General features: G+C 37.6%; 1 protein-coding gene across 1 annotated transcript in view; it reads right to left on the minus strand.

Annotated features, from left to right (window-relative positions):
* MAOB (monoamine oxidase B) overlaps nt 1-27,067 on the minus strand; it is a 63,139-nt gene that overhangs the window by 9,177 nt on the left and 26,895 nt on the right. The window contains exons 4-9 of the mRNA XM_036306068.1: nt 12,305-12,409; nt 11,492-11,583; nt 5,625-5,766; nt 3,857-4,006; nt 2,735-2,894; nt 495-591 (exon numbers count right to left, since the gene is read on the minus strand). Coding sequence (XP_036161961.1) covers nt 495-591; nt 2,735-2,894; nt 3,857-4,006; nt 5,625-5,766; nt 11,492-11,583; nt 12,305-12,409 — 746 coding nt within the window. The remainder of the gene's footprint in view (nt 1-494; nt 592-2,734; nt 2,895-3,856; nt 4,007-5,624; nt 5,767-11,491; nt 11,584-12,304; nt 12,410-27,067) is intronic.

Genomic DNA, 27,067 nt, shown 5'->3' on the forward strand with positions numbered 1-27,067 from the left:
GCTCTGCCTCTGTATCTATTATTGTTCACAAGTTTATAATGGTCTTTATTATCCCTGAATGAGTGAGATCATGTGGTATTTTTCCTTCATTGACTGACTTATTTCACTTAGCATAATGCTCTCCAGTTCCATCCATGCCATTGCAAATGGTAAGAGTTCCTTCTTTTTTTACAGCAGCATAGTATTCCATGGTGTAGATGTACCACAGTTTTCTAATCCATTCATCTACTGATGGGCACTTAGGCTGTTTCCAGATCTTAGCTATGGTGAATTGTGCTGCTATGAACATATGGGTGCACATATCTGTTCTGATTGGTGTTTCTAATATTTATTCATTGGAAGACAGTATTTATAAAAGAATTTTTCTGCTGCTGGATTGGGAGAATAGTGCTATTGGGTAAAAATTTATTTTTAGAAGTTTGGGACATTATCAATAGTATGGGAATACATTGTCAGCATCTAATAGCATTCATACCACCATAATGGTGCCTTACCCCATTATGGCAGCGTAGTTGCCATCAGGTTTGGTATCATCCAACGTGTAGGCAACTGGAGCTTCCTCTCCTTCAATAATCATGGTTCCGCAATAATCTTGGAAGGACAGCAAAATGGAAGAAGACACTCATCACTCTATCAAGATCCCCACAGCAGTTACAATGAGCACACAGAGCCCCAAACCGTCATTTCAAACATGATCTCCAGAACAACTTGAGCAACAATTTCAGCTCATTCTGCACAAAGGGCTTGCCTCATTCCCCTCCTGAACAAGATATATGCGATTTCAACAAAAGACTGTGAAATGGTGAAAATATCAAAGCAGAATCTAAAACGTTGTAACAATATCCTACTACAGTGCACCCTACCTCCTGGCCCATCATTTACTTGCAAATTGAGTTTTTTTGAACAAAATTATAGTAAAAAACTCTAAAACAAATGCACAGAAAATCCAATAAGAGGGTTTCAAAATGAGAAAGAAGAGAGAAGGAACTTTGAGGGTGTGCACCGCCTTGACCTGCATATGAGCAGACACTTGCTTCTCTCTCTCTCTCTCTCTCTCTCTCTCTCTCTCTCTCTCTCTCTCTCTCTCTCCTCCCACATCCCTTCCCACTGTGCATTCCTGAGAATCAACGTCCTCGTCAGCCACTGGGATGAGGGGTGTTTGTATTCCACTCAGGTGTGCTGAGGCAGGAAAAACACTGAGAAAAACTGAAAAGCTTAATGAAGTTCTTTACCAAGAGTAACAATGACAAAAGCAGTAACAAACTACAATCAAACAAACAGGAATGAGCTCTTAGGGGAAAATAGGTGACCTGAATCACAAGAGGAAGCAGTTTAGCAGCATGTTCTTCATGGTGGGTCACTACACACTGTCCTTTGCAAAAAAATAGATTATTTGCTCAACTAATTAATAGTAGCCCTAATGCACTAATTTAATAGTAGCCCTAAATAGGATCTCCTGCAAAGGTGGGGGAATTAGGAGGCTATAATGTGGCTAGAAAAGGATATATACAGAAAGAACCACCCTAAGGTAAAACTGTGAAAATTTCTCTGCCTTCAGCATAATCTCTCCCTTTTCTGCAGTTTAGTTCCTATTTCAGTCCATCCTTCTCTTTGCCCTCAGTCCCAGGTACTGACTGTTCACACGTGGCCTTCTCTCAGAAGAAAAATAGATGTGATAAGAGTAAATGTGATAAGACTCTAGCATTGTATTATCCAATACAGTAGCTGCTAACTGCATATGGGGCATTTTACATTTCAATTTAAAGCAATTAAAATAAAATAAAATAAAATAGAAAAATGTGCCCAACCAGCATGGCTTAGTGGTTGAGCGTTAACCCATGAACCAGGAGGTTACGGTTTGATTCTTTGTCAGAGCACATGCCTGAGTTGTGGGCTCCATCCCTGTGTAGGGTGTGCAAGAGGCAGCCAATCAATGATTCTCTCTCATCACTGATGTTTCTATCTCTCCCACTCCCTCTCCCTTCCTTTCTGAAATCAATAAAAATATATTTAAAAAAAGAGAAAAAGAAAAATGTGGTTCCTTAGTCTCATTAGTCACATTTCATGTGTTCAACACCTACATATGGCTAATGGCTGTCATATTAAACAGAGCAGCTCTAGCACATTTCCATCATTCCAGAATCTAGCACTTTTAGTGAGCATCCCTGTAATATTTTTCCCAGTATCATAGCACACTTGCTGAATATATCTGAATAAATTGATTTAATTTAATATAGTAGAATCTTGACACAAATGAGAACTTGCCTGGAAATTTTCAGAATCTCCACTTTTGTGAATACCTCTATAAACTCATAATTTAAAAAAAAAATTCAATTACAATGTACATTCAATATTATTTTGCATTAATTTCAGGTGTATAGCATAATGGTTAGAATTTATAAAGTGGTCTCCCCAATGTTTCAAGTACCCATCTGGCACCGTACATGAAACTCATACTTTAAAAATCTGTGTTAGACGATATTAATAACCTGTTTTCACAAGATTTTGTGGGAGGATTAAATAAATTTTATATAGAATGAGAAAAAGAGTTGGTCATATTCTAATGGAAGATAATTTTGAGTTTGTGCCAATATATTTTATCTGATAGAATTGTACTTAGAACCTGGACTAATGTTTTATGCCCAGCATTCTAATAAAAAGTTACATGCAAATGTGTGTTTTTGCACCAAGTTTCTTTGACCTTCTCCCCAAGGTCTTTAAGGAAAGTACTCACTCTTTTTCCTCCAAAAGGGCTCTTTATAATAAACGATACACTTGATGACTGAACCCAAAGGCACACGAGTGATCAGCTGGTTTCTCATCATTGGCAGAGGAGGATTGAAATGAATCTTCATGCCCAGAGTAGGAGGAATAGCACTAATCACATACTTAGCCTGGAAAGGGGGTGGGGGAGTGGTTAAACATTGTTGGTGGGTTGTGCTTTTTTCCTAATGCTTCTCCCTCAATTAACTCCTCTCTTCATTCATTCTCTTCTTAAGAGAAGAACTAAAAGGATCTTGTTAAAACCAAAATGAGCCTTTATTGTTTCCTAGTTCAAAACCTCCAATGACTTCCCATCACACTTAGAGTCAAAACCAAGCTCCTCACGGTCACTTCCAAGACTTCCAAGACCATACAAGTCATCTCTGATCTCACCTCTTCTTATTCTTCCCCTCAATTCTCAATTCTGCCATTTTGACCAACTTGCAGTTCCTTCATCATGCCAGGCTTGTTTCTACCTCCGGACTTTGGCTCTGGCTGTACTGTCTATCTGGAATGCTCTTCCCTCAGAAAGTTATATGACTTACTGCCTCATCTCTTTTGGTTCTCTGCTCAAACATCACCTCTGAATGAGTCCTTCCTTGATGACTTATTTCAAATTACATGATTAGTTGCCCCACCCCCACCTCAGGGCAGACTCTGTCCCCCTTCCCTGCTTGATTTTTCCACAGCGCTTGGATATTTTAACTATATATTTGATTATGGACTTTCTCCTTCATGAGAATGTAAGCCACCTGAAGGCAAATAATTTTATCTGTTCTGTTCAATGTTCTGCTCCCAACTCCTAGAATATTGCCAGGCACCTAGAAGGCACTTGGTATTGATCAAATAAATATTTTATTTGTTTTTCTAATTATGTAGGAGCTCAATACAGAGGGTTGATAATAAATGTTTTTACAACCCCCCCTCCCCCCAAAATATTCTGGTTCTCTTTTTCTTTCTTTCAAATAGAGTTAGCTTTTCCACTTTTGGCAAAGGGATGATCTATAAAGTCTGGAACATTCTTGATTTTATTTAAGCTTTGGTTATCTATGGGACTCTGGCCTCTTTCCCTTAGTTTAAGGCTCTTGGTTACCTCATACACCTCATGATTTAGGGTCTCCACAAGGATATTTTTTCCTGTCTGGTCAATGTGAGTCACAGGCCTCTCCAGCTTCACTTGATCCCCAAGGAGGTCCATTATGCGCTCACACACTTGACCAGATCCACCCACAAATTTCCTCTCCTGCAAAGAAAACAAGGATTAAAAAGATAGGTAGGAAATATAGTAATATAGTAATGGGTATAAATTATTAAATTGGTAGTTTTTTCCTCACATATCTTATTTTGATATATATATATATATATATTCATTTTGCTGTTGTGAAGTGTCTTTCACCATTGCTGTCTAACTAGTGATAGCTGGATTTTGACAAAATTATAGGTTTTCTAACAGTCACTTTCCAGGCTATGTTTTTGCAGATTTCCAAACTCCAACCTCAGCTGGACAACCTCATCCTGACCCCATGCCCTATCTGCCTGGTCACTATCCCTATTCCATGTATCATCTGCATCCTTTTATTGAGTTGCTGGGTCTGGTGAAGCTATACCTACAGCTGGACCATGACTTGCATGAGCCTATTTTTCCATCTGTATTACTCAGGCTCAGAACCTCCCTGGCCCACTCATCCCCAGACCAGCCTACTCTCTGTTTCAAGCTGCCCATCTCATTCTGGGTCAGGTGCCTGCTGCTTCTGTGGCCACTGCACCATCTTTTCTGAGCCCTGCTAAAGCTTCCAAATGTCCTACACAGTTGAACTGACTGCCTTCTCCCAAATTTTCAGTTCAATTAATTTTTAATATGTTTTTATTGACTTCAGATAGAGGAAGGGAGAGGGAGAGAGAGATAGAAACATCAATGAGAGAGACTCATTGACCAGGTGCCTCATGCACGCCCCCCTCCTGGGGATCAAGCCCACAATCCGGTCATGTGACCTGATTGGGAATTGAACCATGACCTCCTGGTTCATGGGTTGATGCTCAACCACTGAGCCATACCAGCTGGGCTCAGTTAATTTTTAAAAAGGCTATTTCAAATAAGTTTAGAAAGAAAAGAAGGAGGAGAGGAGAAAGAAGAGGGGAATGAAGAAGAGGAAGAGGGTGAGGAAAAAGAAGGAAAGAAAAGAAAAATGACTACCAAGCAGATTATATAAGAATTCTAATCCACTTCTTACTATACCTAACACAGTGCCTTATACAATGCTGGGGCTCAGGAAATAGGCAATGAATGAATTAATGAATTCCACATGTGTGTGTTCTAAGTTGAAATGCATTTCTGACTTTCCTTGTTGAATTTACCAAGAAGTGCTCATCATGTTCATCAGATGTCCTCCTATACATATATAAAACAGAGAAGCTTTTAATCTTTTTAAAAATATATTTTATTGATTTCAGATAAGAAGGGAGAGAAATAGAGAGGTAGGAATATAATGATGAGAAAGAATCATTAATTGGCTGCCTCCTGCATGCCCCACATGGGGGATGGAGCCTGCAACTTGGGCATGTGTCTTGATTGGGATCTGAACTGTGACCTCCTGGTTCATAGGTCAAAGCTCAACCACTGAGCCACGCCAGCCAGGCTGAGAAGCCTAATCTTAAAATTACATTGGCTGCTGGGTTCTTACATTGGGTACCTAACAGACTGTCCCTCATAAAAGTCACCTTGAGCTGCTATGATATAGTTCTGAGAGCCACACGACTGCCTCCTGATTCATCCCATCCATTCATAACTGAAGGGTGATGTCAGTCTTTCATTTTAGGCAGTGGTGATTTTCTGTTGAAATGGTGGAGGTATGGATAGGTACCTGCCCTCCATTGGTTGTTGAGATGATCCTGACTGTGCCTCCACACTGCTTCACATACCATAGGAACCACAGAGCAGAGACCTCATGGGTCTCTGCAGTGACACACAGGTTCACAAAGAGAGTAGCGAGCTTCTTTGCAGATCTACTCAGGAAGAAACAAGAGAAAAATTAGCAAATGCAAAAGAGCATCAACTTAATTCTCTGGAAATTATTCAAGAAATATATTTATTTGGCTAAGTTTGGCACAACTTAGCAAGTCACAGAAAATTGTCACTAGAATCCTGTATTATTAAACACTAGAGGCCTGGTGCATGAAATTAGTACACCAGTAGGGTCCCTAGGTTTAGCCTGCAATCAGGTCAGATCGTCCCTGGTTGCCAGCAGCCGGCCCCACCCCCTGCCGCCGATGCCACTGGTCACCCTCTGTGCGTGGGGCAACCAGTGGGGTGATCAGGGCCCTGCTTGCTCGCACCCGCCTTGGTCTGGTGCCACCTGTGTCCGCCACCACCCACCCCTGGTTCCCCATTCCCCTTTGGGTGATTGGAGCCTGCCAGCAAGGGGGAGGGATGGAGAGGTTGGCCGTTCCTGCCTGCTCGCAGGCCCCACCCACCGCTGCCAGTCACTCTATGTGTGTGAGGAGACCAGTAGGGATATCGGGGCCCTGCTTGCTCGCACCGCCTTGGCCTGGCACTGCCCACATCTACTGCCACTTACCCCCGGTTCTCCATTCCCCATCAGACTATAAGAACCTGCCAGTGGCGGGGAGGGACCAAGAAGATGGCCAGCAGGCCCCGATTGGGTGATCGGAGCCTGCGGGCTAGGGGCAGCTCCTGCGTTGAGCATCTGCCCCCTGGTGGTCAGTGCGCATTATAGTGACGGTCGTTCCACCATCTGGTCAATTTGCATATTATGCTTTTAGATAGATAGATATAGATAGATAGATAGATAGATAGATAGATAGATAGATAGATGACATCAGACATTTGGGGAATATGAGATTTACTTTCCCCTTAACCAAAATACTTTACACAGAATCAGCTTGTATTCCATATTCTGTGCTGTCATGATTTCTCCCCACACAGTTGCTATGCTTCCAGTGATCCCCATCTCAGTAGAAGGCATCACCTTTCACACAATTGCTATGGCCAACACTCTAGAAATCAACCTTAATTTCTCTCTTTCCATCACTCTCCCCTCATCTAGTCCATCTGAAATTCTTATTGTCTTTCACCACATTACTCCACCTTCCTCACAATCAATTTAGCATAATTTCTTGCCAGGAGCATTGAAATTATCTACACCCAATCTACTCATTACACTTGAAGCCAGACGCTTTATGCCTCCCTCCCATCCACAGTGCTCTTTCAAAAGTGTAAGTCAAGTCATGACATTCCCTTGCTTATAACCCTCCAGTGGCATCTGATCATAATCAGAATAAGATGCAGATCTTTTACTGTGGCATCCAAAATCCTAAGTGATGTAGCCCATGCCTACCTTCTCTATTTTTTTCCTGTGCCCTCTCTACTTATTCTAATGTCTCCTCAGAAAGAAGAACTCTTATGTGTCTTTGAAAATGAGCATTAACTTCCATATTCCCAGCACCCTGGCATGCTCTATCATTTTACTATAATATAGTTATCTTTAGAACTCTTTTCATTGTCTTAAATTATCTTAATTGTTATTTTATTATTTTTATTGCTGTCTCCCCCTCTAGAATATCACCAATAATAATATAGATCTTAACTTTCTTGCTCACCATAGTATCCCCTTTAATAAAATACCTGGAACATAGTAACTTCTCAATAATTACTTGTTGGATGGCTGAATGAATGGTTGATGAGAAATATCAACTAAACTTTATTTTTAAATTACCTATAATACACAAAGAATAAACTAGGTGCTGTACCAAACAAGGAACTAGTCATAGTTATGTATTCATTCATTATACTGCTTAATGGAAGACAAGCTCAAAGAATGGATGAGGGGAGAATCAATTAATAGCATATAGATAGGTGAACTTTTGTTTGGAATTGTCAGGTAAATGTCAAGAGGTTATATCCTATCTGAAGGCATACCAGAAAGTGAATGGTTTCATATGATTCTAATGACTCAGTTATATCTAACACACCCGAAAATTAACCAGTAATATGTACTTTGAGATCTTTAAATAAGGACCAATCTTCTTTTTGACTTTTACATAAAATTTGTGTATTGCTAATCTGGTTATGTCCAACTCAGAATTTGCCACCTGGTTGTGCTGTTGACTATGGGTGGAATAAATAATACTGTGTTCTATTTATTGGACTCTTTCATGATTTTTAAACCCATTGTCTTATTGCATTGTCATAATACTATAAAATAGTTATTTTTGATTTTTTTTCACTATTTTTCCCCAGTTCATAAGTTCAAAACAGTCTCAGAGAGGTTAGTAATATGTAGTACACAACTCACAAAATGGTACAACTTCAAACCACATTATGCCTGATTCAAACCTCATTATTTTAATACCTCAGAATGCTTTATTTGACTCACCAAGAGGCACTTCTCTTTTCTAGTGTACCTTTACTTTGGAGATTTGTAGAATCACACATGACACATATACTAGTTACTGACAATGTTTGCAGCCATAATAATCTGACAGAACTTTTGTGAAGTTCCCCATCATTCAGTCAGCAAATAGTATAATACATATGTTGAAGTAACTTAGAGTTAGTTTTGTAAAATTCTCATGATAACTGGAGGGATGGAAATTGCTGACTTGTGGTTTCTTTGCAGAGGCAATTTGCGGCATCTATCTAAAGCAAATATCCAAATATTGTTTTAAAATTTTCAAAGTGAAAACATCCTTTGCTGTTTCCTGATGTCCTGTTTCTTGTATTCCTTGTTTTATAGGTGAATTGAGGTGGCATAAGGTAAAGGGAATAATAAATAACTGAAAAAATATTGGGCTAGCTAGACAGCCAATATTAAACATAAAAAAATTGCTATGATTGCACTTGTTATTGCTGACAATTTGGTAAGAAAAAGTAATCCTGGTTTGAAATGGAGAGAGACCTAAAAGTAATTCTTTCTGGAGGGCCAGGCTATTTCTAATCCTTTATTTGATTTACTCTGGAAGCTTTAGTGAGAAAAGAAATGAGAAGAACAATATTTGAGGAATAGAAGGTCAAGAAAGCTAGTGCAATAATTTTTGATTCTTTGTCTTGTTGACTTTTTAAAAGATAAATGTTATTATATTTTCTGCATGAAAAATGTATGCACATATAAAATTTGGAAAATTCACAGAATAAAAAAATAAGAGAATGAGTATCTCCCATGTTTCTGCTTCCATAAAGACAATCACTAGTCTCAGTCTGATGCATTTTTTTTCTAGTTATAGGTTTTAAAAAAGTTATTTACATAGATGACCACATTGAAAATTTAATATGTGTTTCCAAAAAGCATTTTACAAATAATAACTCTAAGAATGAACAACATTGGTCTTTGAATATATGATTGTGCTTTTAAAACCAGAAAATATTTATCTTTTATATTTTGATTAGGAAAAGTTAGAAAATTACCTTGTTTTCATATATTACTAATATCTAGGCATGCTTTATTTTTTCAGACAGCCAACAACCTAGAATTTCACTAAGGGAAGGACTAGGCCAAGGACTATGATAGAAAAAGTCAGATCTCTATGATCCCAAAGGTACAAAATTAAACTGATCTTCAAAGAGTTTTGAAGCTCTCTGGGGAGAAGACTTAAATGAATTTATTGAAAGCTTTCATAACATATATAGTCCCCCGCACTGCCAACTAGTTATAAAATGAATGCAGGTAATTAAATGCCTGATTTTCTATGTTTTTTTTTTAAATATATATTTTATTGATTTTTCACAGAGAGGAAGGGAGAGAGATAGAGAGAGTTAGAAACATCGATGAGAGAGAAACATCAATCAGCTGCCTCCTGCACATCCCCCACCGGGATGTGCCAGCAACCCAGGTACATGCCCTTGACCGGAATCGAACCCGGGACCTCTCAGTCCGCAGGCTGACGCTCTATCCACTGAGCCAAACCGGTTTCGGCTGATTTTCTATGTTTAATATTAATATTTTGAAAATCTAGTGTATATAATTTAAAATAAATTCTGCAATTTCATTACAATCAAAATAAATTATATTACAAATTAAAATCTCAAAAAAGTGGTAAATAGCATTAGATAAGTGTTTAAAAGATTATAATTAATAATAGACATTGACTTCATGACAATAAAAGGCTTTTACTATTCCAGAATTGGTTGCTTTCAAAGGTTAAAGACAGGAGAAGCACAGAGATTGTTTTCATAGGTAATTATATGTTAATAATAGTAACTAAAAACTAGAAGTAACCAAAATGCCCAACAGGGTGATAATAGAGAAATACATTACATTATGGTATTCCCTTTCCATGGAATATTATACAACCATGAAATATGATGTTTGATTAAGCATTTTTAAATATGTGGATAAAAGTTTATATTGTAATATTGTGTTAAAACATTTTGATGGATGCCTATTGCTTTTCAGTTCACATACAATTTCTTTTTCAGAAACAAGAACATCCTATATAATAAAAGACTAATATGCAAATTGGCCAACCAGCAGAATGATTGGTCACTATGATGTGCACTGATCACCAGGGGGCAGATGCTCAGTGCAGGAGCTGCCCCCTGGTGGTCAGTGCCAGAAGCCGGGCTCATGGCTGGCAAGTGCAGTGGCGGTGGCAGGAGCCTCTCCAGCCTCCGCAGCAGCACTAAGGATGTCCGACTGCTGGCTTAGGCCCGAGGGCTCCTGGACTGTGAGAGGGCACAGGCCAGTCTAAGGGACCCCCTCTCCCAGTGCGTGAATTTCATGCACCGGGCCTCTAGTATATTATATTGTATATACTCGATGACACCCTGATTTTCTATGTTTAATATTATGATATTTTTCAAGCCATTAAATATTATTTTAACAACATAATTTAAAGACTGTAGAGTATTATATTTTTAGATGTCCATAATTAAAGCAATCTTCTATTATTAGGCATTTACATTTTATCTTTTAAAAATAATGATTTGAATCCCCTTTTCTCTCCCTTCTTCCCTCCCTGTATGCCTTTCTCTCTGTCTTCTCTCTCTTTCTTGAAGCTAAATTCCAAGAAGCATGGAAGGACAGTCTCCTTGAACTTGACTTCCATTTTTCTTACTTCATTTACCACAAACTCAGCAGGCCTATGAACTTATAACCCTTTCCATTTTCCTTGCTGTTCAAGAGCAGTGAGTGTCTTCAGGTGTCTACATAGCTAGACTTCATAGTTCATATATGAAGCACTGCCAACCAGAATTTAAAGCTTGGCTCATGAATAGTTGCTTTCAACACTACATGCTTTTCATTTAATAAAAGCAGTCAATCCAGTAATACATGTTTCCTCTACAGTTGTAAACTATACAGACATTCTCTAGAAATTCTTTTCAAATCCTTGAAGAATTGCACCCATCAGGTGTTTTAAACACATATGTTAATGCACCATCTCTACACTTGACCACAAGTGAGGAACACAAAAGTATTCCTACATCAACAACTTGATAAATCTTTAAGCTAATGGTCTTTAAGCTGTTCCAAGTAAAGGAGGTGGCACATTCTGGTCTGTTCTGGGTATTTTATGGGATAATACCAGGTTGGTGGTGCAAAACTCTGACAACTTTAGGGCAGAACCCGTTTTCAATATTTTTCAGCATTCCACCTGGCCAAATGGCATGGTTTTAGACACAAAGTAGGTACTTGTCCCATTTGTGTTCAATAGGATTCTAAATTAACCTGAATGACAGTCACAATAAATTCCTGTGTCTAATGGAAAGTCTTACTCAGTCCAGCAGATCTTGTCTAGCAGCTCCTTCATTGTCATGTGGTCCCACTCTTCGGCAAGGGGTGCCTTCCATGGAGCATCACTGGGAATCTACATTCAGATGAGGATTAGGGAGGGATTTAATTTTATACTTTAAATAAATATTTCAATAGTATTAAAAACTCTAACTTAAAGAAGGAAAATGTAAGTTTTTCAAATCCCCCAATCGTGACTTTTGCTACAAATCCAATGCTGTCTGTGTAGCTTTTCTATTATTGATCTATACCACATGATCCATATTTAATTTATGATAATACTTTCTGCACAGTAAATGAAGGCTATGTTGTAATCGGTTTGTTTCCAAATAGCAATTAGGAAGTTACTTATTTAGGGAGAACATTTATAAGTTCATCTCCTCAGTAAGGATTAGACAGCCATACCAAATCACATCTAAACCCGAGTTTCAGGTCAAGCTCTGTGTGTATTTTCTTGTGGGTTACTGGTTTGAACAGGGTGGTGACTCAAATACCTGGAATTCCTGTTTTGTTATGTTCTGAGGATTTTCTAGATTAGAAACATTACCCCAGGAAGGGAGAGTAATATATGATCTTCTCCCCTTTCACAAGTAATATGCAAATAGCAATCTGTTGGGTATCTCATTCTTTAAGAGGTTAGAAACAAGTTCATGTTATTCATTTCACAAATCTTTACTGAGAGTTACTATGTGCTACACAATGTGCTAGGCATCGATGATATGTTGCATCTCCTTTCTTTTAAGGATTAAACTTATGAAAAATACAAATGTAATCACAGAAACTTTGAAAAGCTTTACCTCTTGTCCCATGTCATCAATTGTCCGCCAAAGGTTGTTATGGTCTAGGTAGGTAATTGGATTCCACATGGGTGGTAATGGGCCCCTGAATTTGTATGATTTGCCCTGTGAGATATAAAATATTTTTAAAGGAAACTGACTACAATGTAAAAGTAGTTAAATCTGCCAAGTAAAATGTCTGCAAGCAAAATCATGTTATCTATATGTGATACACACTCCTTATGGCCTTAGAACTCTACTTAACATTTTATCAGAGATTTCAAACAAAATTCTGTTTATTAAATAAACTTGAACCAGATGTGAAAGAGATACATAAAAATGCAAATCAATGCCACTCACTTGATTTTTTGTTTTAGAAACTTTTTTTTATAAAAATATTTAAACGTGTAATAGAGCTATTATTCTTTTAGTAGAATTAATGATATTGTTAAAAATTCTGTTTCAATTCCTAATGTGGGAAATGGAAATAGAGTCCCATGAAGAAAAGCTACTTGAGGTTTTCAATAATTTCCAAGGATGTAAAAGTTTGAGAAGTGCTGGAATAGAACTGCAGAAGAAGGGCACGATGACTTTCAAGAGGCCAACAGAACTGATTCAAATGGGCTCTGAAACTTGATAGTTGTGTGACTATAGGCGAGTTGCTCAACATCTGTTGGTCTCTTATCTTTAGATTTTGAATAATCCCATCTCACAGGGATATTGTCGAAATTAACAGATTATACAGGGCAAACAGGATTCACTAACTAAATGGATGTTGCTGACGGTTCTGTGATCATGATGAACATTCTGTCATTTACAGAGCCACGACTTACCCATAAATCCATGTCCACATTTTTTATTAATTTCACTTGGATACATTCCTAGAATCAGAATTCCTACCATGAAGATTTATGTTTGACTTTTTAAAGCAGACTTGCTGAAAACAGCAACCAACTTGATCATCACATGGCCTTATTTTGTAGCCTGTGAGCTTCGGTGGGCCCAGTAAAAACATCTGAAATCTGCCTTCTGCATTCCCTACCTAACAAGTCGGGGAGCAACTCTCAGAAACAACCTGGCTTGGTGTCATGCACATCACTAATATCAACGTCAGTGCTCCAGATGCCCTGCTTTTCTCTTGACCCTTGTCTTCTGGAGGCAAAGAACTTACACCTGATTTCTGTCCCTTATGATTAGCCCCTTTGCCATCTTATTCCTGATGCTGACCCTATCTCTCTGCCAGTAGAAACAGATGGCCTGGCCCTTCTTAGCTCTGGCTCCTTGGTAGTAAGCAACCTTTCCCTACCAAGGAGTTTTTCCTCTGCTGTTCCTGGGAATCTTGCCTTTCTCACTGTGGGAAGCTGGGGTAGGCTGTGCAGCTCTCCAGAACTCAATGATTTTTACAACTATTGGCAAAGACTACATTTAGTCCATGAAGCTTTATTTTTATCCATATTTCTAGTTTAGAAGAAAAGAAATGTAATCTTCCCCATGAAGGAGGCGGATGGAGAGCGCTGAAAACTCTACTTAGGCAAATAGCCTTCTTCTGTGCACGTGTTCACATTTCTAAGCACCTGGAACTGGCACTGACACTGTCTTCTGATTGTACCATCACATGGGTGAAGCTGGAGGGAGGAGCAGACAACATGTAGGGAGAAATGGGGAAGATGGGGGTGGGACCTCATATGAGAATAGGAATGTTTTCTTTTGGGAGGATTAGTGAGGAATTCCCAATCTTCTTTTTCTCCATGGTCCTCACCAATGATTCGTGAAATGAAAAATACAGCAATAGCTGTATTGTTGCAAACATACTCAGACTGAAAAGCATACAAGGCAAAGCTCATTCTTACATTATAGATGTTAATTTTAAAATCCCGTTAATGTTCATATGAAAGTTTGTGCCAGGAGCAAGACTGAATTTGCCATCTTAAAAACGTCTACAAGGACCTTAAAAGCAACAACAAAACATCTCTTATTATATGTTTTTGAGTTATTTAGGAAAGAATCTTGGAGTTAGAATCCACATGATCTCCAAATTCCAATGAATTTTAAATGTCTAAATATTGAAACCTTCCCTTTCATGCATTTTAACATGCTTTGCCAGCTGAATTAGCTTACATATAATCTTAGAGAAAAGAGCACTTTAATCTCACTAAAAGAGATTAAAATCCTCTATAAATAATTTGCACAAAAGGCAGTTTTCCCAGCTCTAATATTCAGTTTAATTAATATATCTAATGTGGTTTTAAATAGACACAAGTATGAAATGCTTATTAAAATGTCCATCATTAAAGAGATGCAAAAATGCATGCTTATATAGATATGTTATGGTTTTAAAATTTTTACTACAGAAGCACGATATTATGATAATATATAATTGGTCTTTGTCCCAGTTCCTGGCATAAGAGTTTCAAAATGTTTGGAATTCCTGAGTGATAGGGGTGAGAGGAGTGTCTTTTATTTTTTAGAACAAACCTCTTTCAACCCTTCCTGAGTTTATGCTAATGAGGTGACTTTTTGTGGACCCCCAAATAACTTCAGGATTGCCAGAGGAACCAATTATGTGATTAGAAGCTTGGCACTTCTAACCCATCCCTGGAGTTACAGGGAATGATGAGAGGGCTGGAGATTCATTTAATCACCAAATGGAGAATGATTTTCACTAATTATGCCTACATAATGAAACCTTCATAAAAACCCCTAAACAATGGAGTTCAGAGAGCTTCCAGGTTGGTGAGCAAGAACCAATATGCCTGAAGTGTGGTGTACACAGTAAATATATAAATACTCTCTAATATCATCATTACTGTCCATATACTGTTCTTTTCACAAAAAGTATTGCCAACCATAATTTAGAGCATTGGCTCAAGACACAGACTGATGTTTGATCTTAGGTAAATTACTTTACATCCCTGACACTTTCATCATGTTATATGTGGGGAAAGGCACAGGGCTGAGGTGAGGATTAAATGAGATAATATATAGAGAGAATGCTTATAAGAATGTTATTATTATTTTAATAAATACCACAATGCCCCTTTGCAAACACATCTTGAGCCTCCCATGAAAAGAGGCTCTCTAGGTCCTCTAAAGGAGGCAGAAGGTGCAAAGCTATCTGCCCTGACAAACAGGAAAAGTATTCTCCAACTGTTCACCCCAGCATCTCCTTGTCAGGGAAGGTGCTCATCCAGTCACCTTCTCTCTCAAGCCCTCTCTGAGCCTGCAGACCTGCACCCTAAACTCCAGCCTCAGAGAGCAACTCAGCTAATCCCAAACAACTGCACCATTTTTCTAGCCCAACTATAGCCTCTCTGGATTCATAGGCTTCTCCAAAGTAGCAAACTACACGCCCAGGGTCCAAAGTGAATTTACTGAATGCCCAAAGTGTTAACAGAGGCCTGTGACTCCAGAGTTAGTCTGCCATTCTCTACAGAGAGATTCTCACAAAATGGCAATTTATATCCTTGAATTTATCCAACACAACATGTACTAGTTAGTATTCTACTCTTCATGAAATAACTCAACCAGTTCTATAGTTGGCCTCTGATTACCAGTAATACTAACTTTTCACTGCATGTATTGTTTGGAGGAAATGTTTACTTTCTCTAATGGTACAAAAATGATGATTCACTTAGATGAGCTGGATAATTCCTCCCAAAGAATTTCAATGCTTTGAAATAAGAACTCCACTTTGAAAGAAATCAAATAAGACTTTATGCATAAATAGAAAGGTTTTCTTGGCCCCAAAGGGAGCTTTGCTACTATGAACATTGATCCCTTGTGGTAAAATTGTGTTTATTTAAAGAAGAGTCACTTGTTGAGGTGGTGAAAAAGGTGCTGGGCAGATCCAATTTAGAAGAACATTTTGTGGTCTAGTAGATAAATGACATAGCAGGATAAATCTTCATTGAGATCCAGGTAAAGGAAAAGGCAAATCTGGCAAAAAGGCAACTTGTGAATTTTACATGTAAGATATCCTGGAGACACGTTAAGAGAATTCAAATTTTACCAACTGAACTAAGATGAAATGGATACTCCAGAGGCATCTGCTTACTTGAAACAATTATTTTTAGAAAGAAAGAGTTTTCAAAAAAATTCACTTAAGGGGTACTTTGGATTGATGCGCATATGCTTAAATTTTTTTAAGGACACCATTCCAAAGGAGAAATAAAGATTGTAATAGGCACGCATCATATTCAACCATCATCAACATTACCACTACCACTTTCCCCATCACCATCAATGTCATCATCTTCATCATAGCTAACACTTTCTGAACATTTTCTCTGTACCAGGGACTTTTTCAAAGATTTTACAAATTGAATTCATTCATCCTCCTCGACAACCATATGAGAAAGATTTATTATGTTCATTTTTAATATTAAGAAATAAAGGCACTCCTTGGTTAAGAATTGCGCTTTGAATCACACAGCTAGTAATTTGTAAGTTGTTGGAAATTCAAATCTAGGCCCTCTGGATTCTCACTCTATGATCCCAGTCTCTATATTATTAAAAATGGACTAGTTGTTTTATCTTTTGACTTTCTCCTGTACATACACTTGATATATATTTTTCAAGAGTATGAGGAGCTTTAAGATGATAATGGCAACAAGTTTTCCAGCTGCTGGAAGATATTACCAAAATACCATTGGGACAAAGGCTATTTCTTTCATAGTGAGGGGAGACAGTCTTTAAAATGCATTGTATAATAATTCATGGCTTCTCTTCAATTTATAAGCATTTACCTCTTTTTCCTTCTTGACATTATATTCAACTGTCTCACCTTTGCCATCTTCGAGTCTATATTTTATGTCCAGGAAGCCAGTTACTATACAAGTATTTTCTTTTTCTTTGGTCTGTTTCATTTAGACTCATTCAAAATTAATCTATTAACTCAGAAGGTTCCTAAGATACCTCCAACACCATTCTTATGCATAGCTTCAATTTTAAAATTCTATTCAAGGATATTATTTCCTATGATTGCTTTAAATTCCCAAATGCACATATATCAGTGTACATAGAATGCTATGAGCTTCAGAGCTGGAGAACAGAGCAGCATCCCAAGGATACTGTTATCAACAATTAATAAAATGAAGCTATATAACTAATTGTGATGACAACTTAAGGCTTCACAACATGTGCTACATTTCACTTTTATGAGAAGCTCTAGGATTCAATGAACTATATGTTCTTTAAAAAATAATAACATATGGCATTTTTATTTCAGCAGGTTTTTGATTAAATGCAGGAATGAAGAAAGATGATTGGTCCTTAATACAAAAAGATGTGTATTCTTCTTCTGTATCTGCCCAAAAGAAAGAGCAGAATGATGTCTGGGGTGAATTGACATCTATGAAAAAGAAGAAATATACACATACTCATGTATTCAAGTGTGCACACGTACACAAGTATTTATTTACTCACGAGCAAACTTCTGTAGAATATTACTTTTAAAACAAAAGTCAGATCATGTTACTTCTCTATTAAAACCTTCCAGTGGGTTCCCATAACACCCAGAGCAAAAGCCTATAGGCCCCTGACATCTAGTACTGGATGTTCCCTCTCTGACCTTCCGGTGTTGTGTTGGGACTTACACTTACTGGCTCTCAAGACCAATTTACTGTGCTCATCTCTTCTTAACTCTGCATTCAGTAATAATAAGTTGGTTGGTTGACATGAGCCATGGTGAAGTATTTATACCTTGCAAATCCTGCAAATGAGAGTTAGTTTTTTGGTGAAATGACACCTCTGTAGTGAGGTCCTACCTGACTTCACTATTTGAATTTGGATCCCACTCTCTCATACCTCCACCCCCCCCCCCCCAATTTTCTATAGCAGTTAGGACCTTCCTTCTGGTAATTGTTTATTTTTTTCAAATATGGCTGAAAAGATGTTTTGTTACACATTGCTTTCATGTATATGGGAGATTAAATAGATCTGGTTCAAACCCTTTGTAGACATGGGAACTGTAACAGATTTTGAAAGCCAAAGCTTTTTGTATAATTCAGTAACATGGTAGTTAGTGGAATAATAATTCCAAAATATATTTGAAAATCAACTCATATATCCATTAGATTGAGAGTGTAAATTAAAAATTAACATTTTAAAATTTCAGGCAAAGTAATATATGAATGCTTGCTACATCTGAATTAACTTCAAGAAAATCCATATTTTATACCATTTTTTATTTTGCGTTTATCATATTTCTTGATTGTGTCTGTTACCACAAGTGGAAAGCAATATAAAATCAAACACAGTCAATTTCAATTCTATCTTAGGTATATAAATGTCTTATTAATATAATGTTTTATATTGATCACATGTTCAGATGATAACATTTTAGATATTCTGGATTAAATAAAATCTATTATTAGAATTAATCACCTGTTTCTTTTTTATTTTTCCATATGGTTACTAGAAAAATTAAATTACAAATGTGGCACATGTTATATTTCTGTTGAACAGTGCTGTTTTGAATTTTAATGGGTATTCCCAGATTTCATGTATATGTCAAAGGGGGGAAATGAATGCATTTTGATACCCTGAACTTAGGTCATTTTGAGATTAGTAAACTCTGACACCCCCACTATCTCCTGACAACTCTATGAGAGAGCCAGCACTGCCACTTAGTAACCGGGAAGAAATGGTCTCAATGAAGCTAAATAATAACCACTGTCCCATATGCAGGAGCTAAAGACATCAGAGTAGAGCTGAAGAGAAGGTAACACAACCAGAAAGGAATTTTTCTTTTCTCTTTTCTATTATCTGTTTACCCTGTTTGTCTGAGCATGTGAGTTTAGCTGCTGTCCTGCAATTTAAGTTCTTACTTGGTAGTAAGAGTCCTCAGAGCCTGTTAAAATAGTTTTTTTTTTTTTTCTAAAGAAAACAGACTAGCCTTCCTATAAAAAAATTCTTAGTATCTTCAATGTATCATAGCAGCCTTGGTAAGAATAATGTTAATGAATGTCTTCCATTATCATTTTTCTCTTTAAAAATTCAAAAGCACTAAGCAGGAAAGGTACAAATATCCTTCTTTTGCAAGTAAAGAAATCAGAACACAAAAGCATAAATGACATGGCCAAGGTCGTACAAAAAAAAATCAAGGATGAAGCGCGGGCATGCGCCAGACGGGAAAAATTTTGCAGCTCAGTAATACCAGGATAAGAGCCTTTGAAGTTCTGCATTTGAACAGCTGCTTCGGGATCTAGGCTGTCTAAACTCAAAGGGTCGCAGCTCAGTCACTAAGCCTGGCTGGAAGCAGTTTGGTTATTGTTAATAGATCTGTAATCAGGAGCCTGCTGCTCAGGCAGGTGAGAATCACACAGATCTGCTGGAAACACTGGGCCTAATTTCTTCTCATAGGTCATAAATTCTCAAAAGTAAAGTCTGTATCTAATTATATTTTTTAATCTAAAAATGAGAGAAGTTTTCTATTAAAAAATGGAGCAGTACTAAAAACTACAAAGAAGGCAACAAATTGCCTTCTATTTCACCATCCAAGTTAAAAAAAAAAAAGCTATAACATTTAGTGCATGACATTCCAGACCTCTTTTTTAAAAAAATAGATTTTTATTGATTTCAGAGAGGAAGAGAGAGGGAGAGAGAGATAGAAACATCCATGATGAGAGAGAATCATGGATCAGCTGCCTTCTGCACGCCCCATACTGGGGATGGAGCCCACAACCCGGCCATGTGCCCTGACTGGGAATCAAACCTCCTGAACCACACAGGCCAGGCATTCCAAACCTCTTTATAAGCATCTAGGAGACAGAAAGATGGATGGATGGATGGTATGGATGGACAACTGAACAAATGGATGATTAAAAGAGAGAGAAAGAAAACAGGAAGGAAGGAAGGAAGGAAGGAAGGAAGGAAGGAAGGAAGGAAGGAAGGAAGGAAGGAAGGAAGGAAGGAAAGGAAGGAGGGAGGGAGGGAGGAAAGAAGGAAGGAGAAAACAAATATCTGAGAATCAAATCATATTATATTTGCTCTTTTCAATGACCCACGAATGTCTTAATTTAATGGAAGAGACACGCTGAAGTGAAGAAGTGCTAAACTTAAAATAAAAAAGAGAAATATTTGTTCTTGTAAGAGACCTGTAGCATAAAGTCAAAAGATCATAAAATCACTAATATATTTGAGTCTTTGTTTTTTAATTAGCTACAAGTTTGACTTTGGTATGGACTGATTCCATGCCATAAAAGAATATTTCAGTAGCACTTACCTTTCCTATACTTCTTCCCTTCTCGCCTTCCATGCATTCTGATTTTATAGATTATATAATTTTACAACATGTAAAGTTTTTTAAAAATACATTCTGCAGTACATTATGTATTATAATCATAATTCTTTGAGTTCTTTATGGTTAAATCTTTATTTAAATGCATTTAACGTTTAACATCAATTCCACCAAAGCTTATCTATTTTTTAGTTATTTTGACTCATCATTTGATAATGCCCTGATGTGGAGTGCTGCTATGACAAAACTTTAAATGGTGTGCCATTGGCTTAGTGGACAGTATGCAGGTGGCAAGAAAAGAGATGTCACATGATTGAAAGGTAGAGAAATTGGTAAAGTGCTGGCAAAACTGTTGCCTGGCAGACCAAGTACTTACCAACCTTGAAGCTCTAAGAGAAATTGTTGGAATATTAGTGACTGTTGGCTTTTACTTGTACTATGTTTGCTTTCAGCAATGGTATAGCTCTGGGATTGAGCAGCCAGGGTTAGAAACCTTAAGTTTTCTTTGCCATTAATTTAAAAATTTTATTATCTAGGCTGCTGTCTTTTTATGGTTTAACTGTGGCATGGGAATCTTTACTTTTTTAATTTAATTTTATTCAATAATTTTCCCTATTTTTTTCATTTTCTTTTATATTGAGAAGAGAATCTTTGATCCCACAGTCCAACACCAAATGTACCTCAAATTGTCTCAAATTCAATTATCTAGCCCAGTGCTTTGCATAGTAGTAACTTATATTAAATGCTCAATAAATGTTGCATGATTTAAATAGGGTGTAGGTGTTTAAGTAATAGTAACTGATTGGCAAAATATCCACTATGTTACAGTTTTCTTATAATGTTATATATCTATTTGAAAATGGTATCAATAAAGATTTTTAATGACACTAGAAGATATTTTGCATACGTAAAAAGCAGACATAATAGCTTTGTTTATGCAAAAGTATAAAAATAGGACTCCAAGAATGTTAAATATAAAGAAAATAAGCTATATATGTATGTGTGTTTGTATGTGTATAATCTTGAAGTACAAATAACAGAAGATTATTCACCCTACTTCTAAACAGGTTTTTACAAAATGTAATCAGGAAATTGATGTGGATACAGGGGCCAGTGGTATAACTAGTCAATTGCAGAACATTTTAAGGAGAGGAGCATCTTGAACTGGGCCTTTCCAAGATGTAAGAGTGTACGCTTGGCACGGAGGAAGGAAGGCTGGTGCTCAGAAGGAAATCACAGAAAGCCTCCCATCCAGGGACAGTGAAAGCACTTGGAAGGTTCTAGATGTCGATACCAAAATATTGTTACCATCGTTACTATTTTCTGTTTGCAGCAGAAGTCAAGAGAAAGGCCTGTGGCTCTGTGATCAACAGACACAGAATCATGTCTAAGCCTTTCCACAGGCTCCTGCTGCTTAGGGAGTGGCAAGATAGGCTGATACATTTTAGGCCACTTTGTACTCCCTGCCAGTCCCTTGCTACTGCAAGCTGCTGAAGCTCTTTCCCTTATTAGTCACTCTCATTTGGTGACCTGGGTCCCTGTCATTGTATCTCCTTTGGACTACTTGGCCATCCCCCATGATAACATAGTAGACACTGTAATAGTTGCACAAGATTTAAGCCACAGGCCCGTTCCTTTACTGAATTTCACTCTTATAACTGAATTCTATGCATTCTTTGCTTTCCACCTCCAGCATAATTTAAAATTATTTCTGTTACCCAATTTATTCACTTTTAGGTTTATCCAGGTGTGTGTGTGTGTGTGTGTGTGTGTGTGTGTGTGTGTGTGTGTGTGTGTAGAGACTATGTTTACTGATTTTATCATAGTTTAAGTTCCAAATGGAAACTCTGGAGACCTAGAATAAATTCATCTTGTATCCCAAAATATTTCTCCCAATCCAGCTATTAAAGGCATAATTTTCAGCAATGTATTACATGTCAAAAATCTGCCTGTATTTTCTAAAGAATACAATGAGCACTTTGGTTTCCGGAATAACTTGACATAAGCTTCAGAATATTCACTAGACAAGTGGATTTCACTTGCTAAAGAGGAAATTATTGTTCTCCACATTTTTGGGGAGAAAATCCCCCATGACAATAAGACATATTTGTTTCCAACAAATAAGAAATGGAATGGGTGGGAGAACAAAGAAGGTTCATGAAGCTCATCTCAGCTAGGGCAGACTCTTGGAGCCAGTTAGCTCTGTGTGGCATGTGTTCCTGGGTGAAATGCAAGTGTTTGTCTAACCTGTTCCTGGAGACTCTGTCACCCTGAGAGAAGCAAGTGCACCCTGTACTTTTGGATCCAGGCTTTGCTGGATTAATGGGATTGGAGAAGGAGATATTAAGAGCCTGAAGGATACTGGACGTTCTGGTCTCCTGATTTCTGAGACATCTGAAGGTCGTGCATGACAAGACAGTATTCATTTGCCAAATGCAATGCTAATCTGAATATTTTATTTCTCAATATTTGGCTCCAATTTTGTTGCTGTTCCCCAGCTCCAAGAGACAGTCTATCACTTCTGATCTCTTTCAGGAAGTTCACTGAACTAGTCTTGTCAACAGAGACTAGTTCCTATCATTCTCTGAATTTATGTGCTTTTTGTGTACTTGCATTTCAGAGTTCTCAAAAAACTGAGGGGTATGTCAAATGCTGCCTCCTCCCTCAGATTGTTTGAGCAATAGCAGTCATAGCAGCAAGTGGGCAATATATTTGAGAGGTGTCTCCTCGTTCAGATGCCTCTTCACTCATTGAGACTGACTGCGTATAACACAAAAGGGTCTTTGACAATAAGCTTGGCTTCTGTCTACTGAGAAGCACACTAAAACCAGAGCATCTTTTTCTCAGTTTCTCCAGATAGCAGAAGTTTTAAAACTATTATCAGCATGAAGTTGAACTCTTAATATTAAGTCATGATACATCTTCACATTACCACACTCTTAACAGTCTAGCCTTCATGCCTAAAGCAGTTTCATGCGTACTTATTAGACTTTAGTTCCAAATTTCATACTGATAAAAGCTTCTGAGACACAGAAACTTTATTTGCCAATAGTCCACACTGCACTAAACTTCAGAATTTTCTCCAACTCCTTAAAATAAAAACCCAAAAGTGCAAAAAACAACAACCACATATATGCACATACACAAACACGCACACAGTAGATGAAAGAGGAAGAAGTGTAAGTCCACATATAACAATGTTTCTTAAGAATTTTTTAGTTTTTGTCTTTTTCTTTTAATTATGATATAGTGTCTAAACAGGAACAGTTTTTTACAAGTCACTTCCAAGGCATTTAAACAGCTGCCTTCTAAGCTATACTAGCAGAAATTATCATGACTATTTGCCAAACAGATTTAAAACTTCAGTAGATGCTTAACAATAACTATTAAGCACAAATGGCTGCATCACTATTTTAGAAGTGAAAAAAAAACCTTCTAAATTACACAGATTTGAGATGAAGTGATAATTTTTCCCACTGATAATTAAATCCCAATATATCTTGGTATCACATCTTTTATTCACCAACAAGGCTTTGGAAAACCACATTTTAGGAACATAAGATAGAGCTACAGTAGCACTAAAAATGAATGCCACTCAGTCGATATAAACATTTTTAACAAATAAGGGGCAGATTTATTTGTTAAGAATGCACATAACAGCACACCAGGAGGTTCCTATTATGGCGCTGGCATGAATGCAAATACAGTGGGGCCTTGATTTACGAGTTTAATTCGTTCCCAGACCGAGCTCGTTAAGGAGCTTGTTAACTCAAATTACTCTGTCAACTCAATGCAAAAAATCGGCTGAGAGACAGCTGGTATCTCAAAAACTCATTAGTCGGGACACTCGTAAGTCAAGGCCCCACTGTACCAGGGAACCAGAGATACCAGAGTCATCATTTCTTGAGATAGACACCCTTCCTTTGTGTAGCTGTACTGTGAGCTGCTTGCTGTGCCCTCTCCATTTTATGGGTAGCTTCATTTCGTTACTTTCAATTCTGACCAGCATAACCAAGTTCCTTATCCTAATTTTATTAAGGCTGCACATAAAACTCTGTCTTCCGTTTAAAAATCTAAACTATTCTCAGGCTCTGGGTTAAGAAATACATGCAGATCTGTTGAAAAAATAAGGTGCAAATAGAATACATATTTGTATATACCATAGTAGTTATTAAAACTTGTTATGCCAAAATCTCAAAAGTACTGCCTACATGACAGAGGAGACACATTTCTGAGCTACATTCTTTGCCAGGTAGTAGGAGATAGAATGTCATAGCTCTGGTCAATAATCCCATAAATGGATGTAGCCATCTGAGATGCTTTTGACAGGCTAAAACTGAGAACAATGAGCCCAGCTGGTGTGGCTCAGTGGTTGAGCGTCGACCTATGAACTAGGAGGTCATGATTTGATCCCAGGTCAGGGCACAGCCTGGGTTGTGGGCTCCATCCCCAGTGTGGGGCAGGCAGGAGGCAGCCGATCCATGATTCTCTCATCATTGATGTTTCTATCTCCTTCTCCCTTCCTCTCTGAAATCATTAAAAAATATTTTTTAAAAAAGAGAACAATGATAAGTGAGCAAAGAAAGACATGGAGGCGGTGATAGTGGAGAACAAGTATTTAGTCTGAGGAGGACTTCTTAGCTACAAGGACTTTATCAATACTTATTATTATGTAACTCTTCACTGGACATGACCATAAGGAGATCAAATTAACACCTCTATCAAGTTTGGAAAAAAAATCTTTGTTTCATATCCTCATTAATGTTTCAATGATCTCATTAGTAAGAATTCATTACAATAAGTTACTATATCAAACATGTACACATATGCATGTGCATATTTATACAATATTTTTAATATTTTATTGAAGGGAAAGGAGAGATAAATAGAAACATCAGTGATGAGAGAGAATCATTGATCGTTTTCTTCCTGCACACTCCCTGCTGGGGATGGAGCCCACAACCTGGGCATGTGCCCTTGACTGGAATCGAACCCAGGACCCTTCAGTCCACAGGCCCACGCTCTATCCACTGAGCAAAACCAGCTAGAGCTGTATACAATATTTTTAACTTTATTTTTATTGTTAATACTATTGCATATGTTTCCATTCTCCCCCTTTGTCCACCTCCACCAAACTCCTGTCCCCCCTTCTCTCTGGTCATCAGCACATTATTGTCTGTGTCTATAGGTTATGGACATTTTTAAAGTGCATTGATATTCCTCCTTTCCTCCAGCAGAGGTCAGAAAATAGCAATACAGGAATATGAAACATCTCTGAACCATGAGAATATTTTAGAGTGATTTTCCCTAGATAGGATTATAGAGGGTTTTATTTTAGTTTTTCTTTACCCACATTTTCTAATTACATCTTTACAATAAATATGCTTTACTTTTGTAATAATTAAAAAAAATAACATTTATTTTAAAATTTATAAAGATACTCCTTATTTGCTTGTGTTTTCGTAGCTGCACCCACATTATTTGATATAGTCTAAGAAAGCAGCCCATTTGGCCATCACTCTGTAAAAGTATTGTGTAAGATCATTTCCACAATTAACGACTGTAAGCGATCTCTTTCAAGCAAGGAACGTAATATCAGCCATAAGATTACCAAAAAAAAAACAAACATCCTGATCATAGCTCCTGATTGCCAGGAAACCCTGCACAAAGAAAGAAGAGTGAATATACTCTTTAGTCATCTACGTTGTCTGGAGAAAACGAAAAGAGATCCCAGTGTTCTGAGATATAAGTCTCTGTAAGTCTGACATGTTAACAAAGGTTCTCAACCTATGGGTCTGACCCCTTTGGCGGTTGAACGACCCTTTCACAGGGGTCGCCTAAGACCATCCTGCATATCAGATATTTACATGACGATTCATCACAGTAGCCACATGACAGTGATGAAGCAGCAACGGAAATAATGTTATGGTTGGGTCACAACACGAGGAACTGTATTTAAAGGGCCAGAAGGTTGAGAACCACTGTGTTAGGACAAGGAAGACAGAAGAAATCAGTCAATGTGATCTGTATTTAAAAGCAAGGAAGCCAGGGAAGGATGTTTACTAAGTGCTGCTAATTGATGTTCAACAAATTGCACTGTCACCATGCTACATTTTCATTTTTAAACGATGTGTCTCTTTTTCTACTAGACACATATAGAGACAAAGTGAAAAGGCTTATGAAACAAAATCTGAGTTCCACCAAAACATTTATGAATTAAGGAAATATTTTACCCACATTATGCCAAATTAGATAGATTTTTCTTTCCAGTTTTATTAAATGATTCACAGTGTACAGTCTGTTATCTGTCCTTCTTGATATTAGCACTCACAAATAATATAAGTGTGTCAATGTATCAACATTGTTATATGAATCAAACTGACTTGCTAGTTTCTTCTGTCTCCTAAGGGGATGCCTTCTACCAGTGAGGAATATGCCTATACTGTTTACTTCCATCTGTGGAGGCAAGTGAGGAAGAGAGGAAAGACTGAAATTCAAAACCTCTGCCAGTTCTTCTGTGGGAGACCAGGGGACGGTGCCAGAGT

The sequence above is a fragment of the Myotis myotis genome, unplaced genomic scaffold (genome assembly GCF_014108235.1).
Source record: "Myotis myotis isolate mMyoMyo1 unplaced genomic scaffold, mMyoMyo1.p scaffold_m19_p_4, whole genome shotgun sequence".
Classification (NCBI taxonomy): Eukaryota; Metazoa; Chordata; class Mammalia; order Chiroptera; family Vespertilionidae; genus Myotis; species Myotis myotis.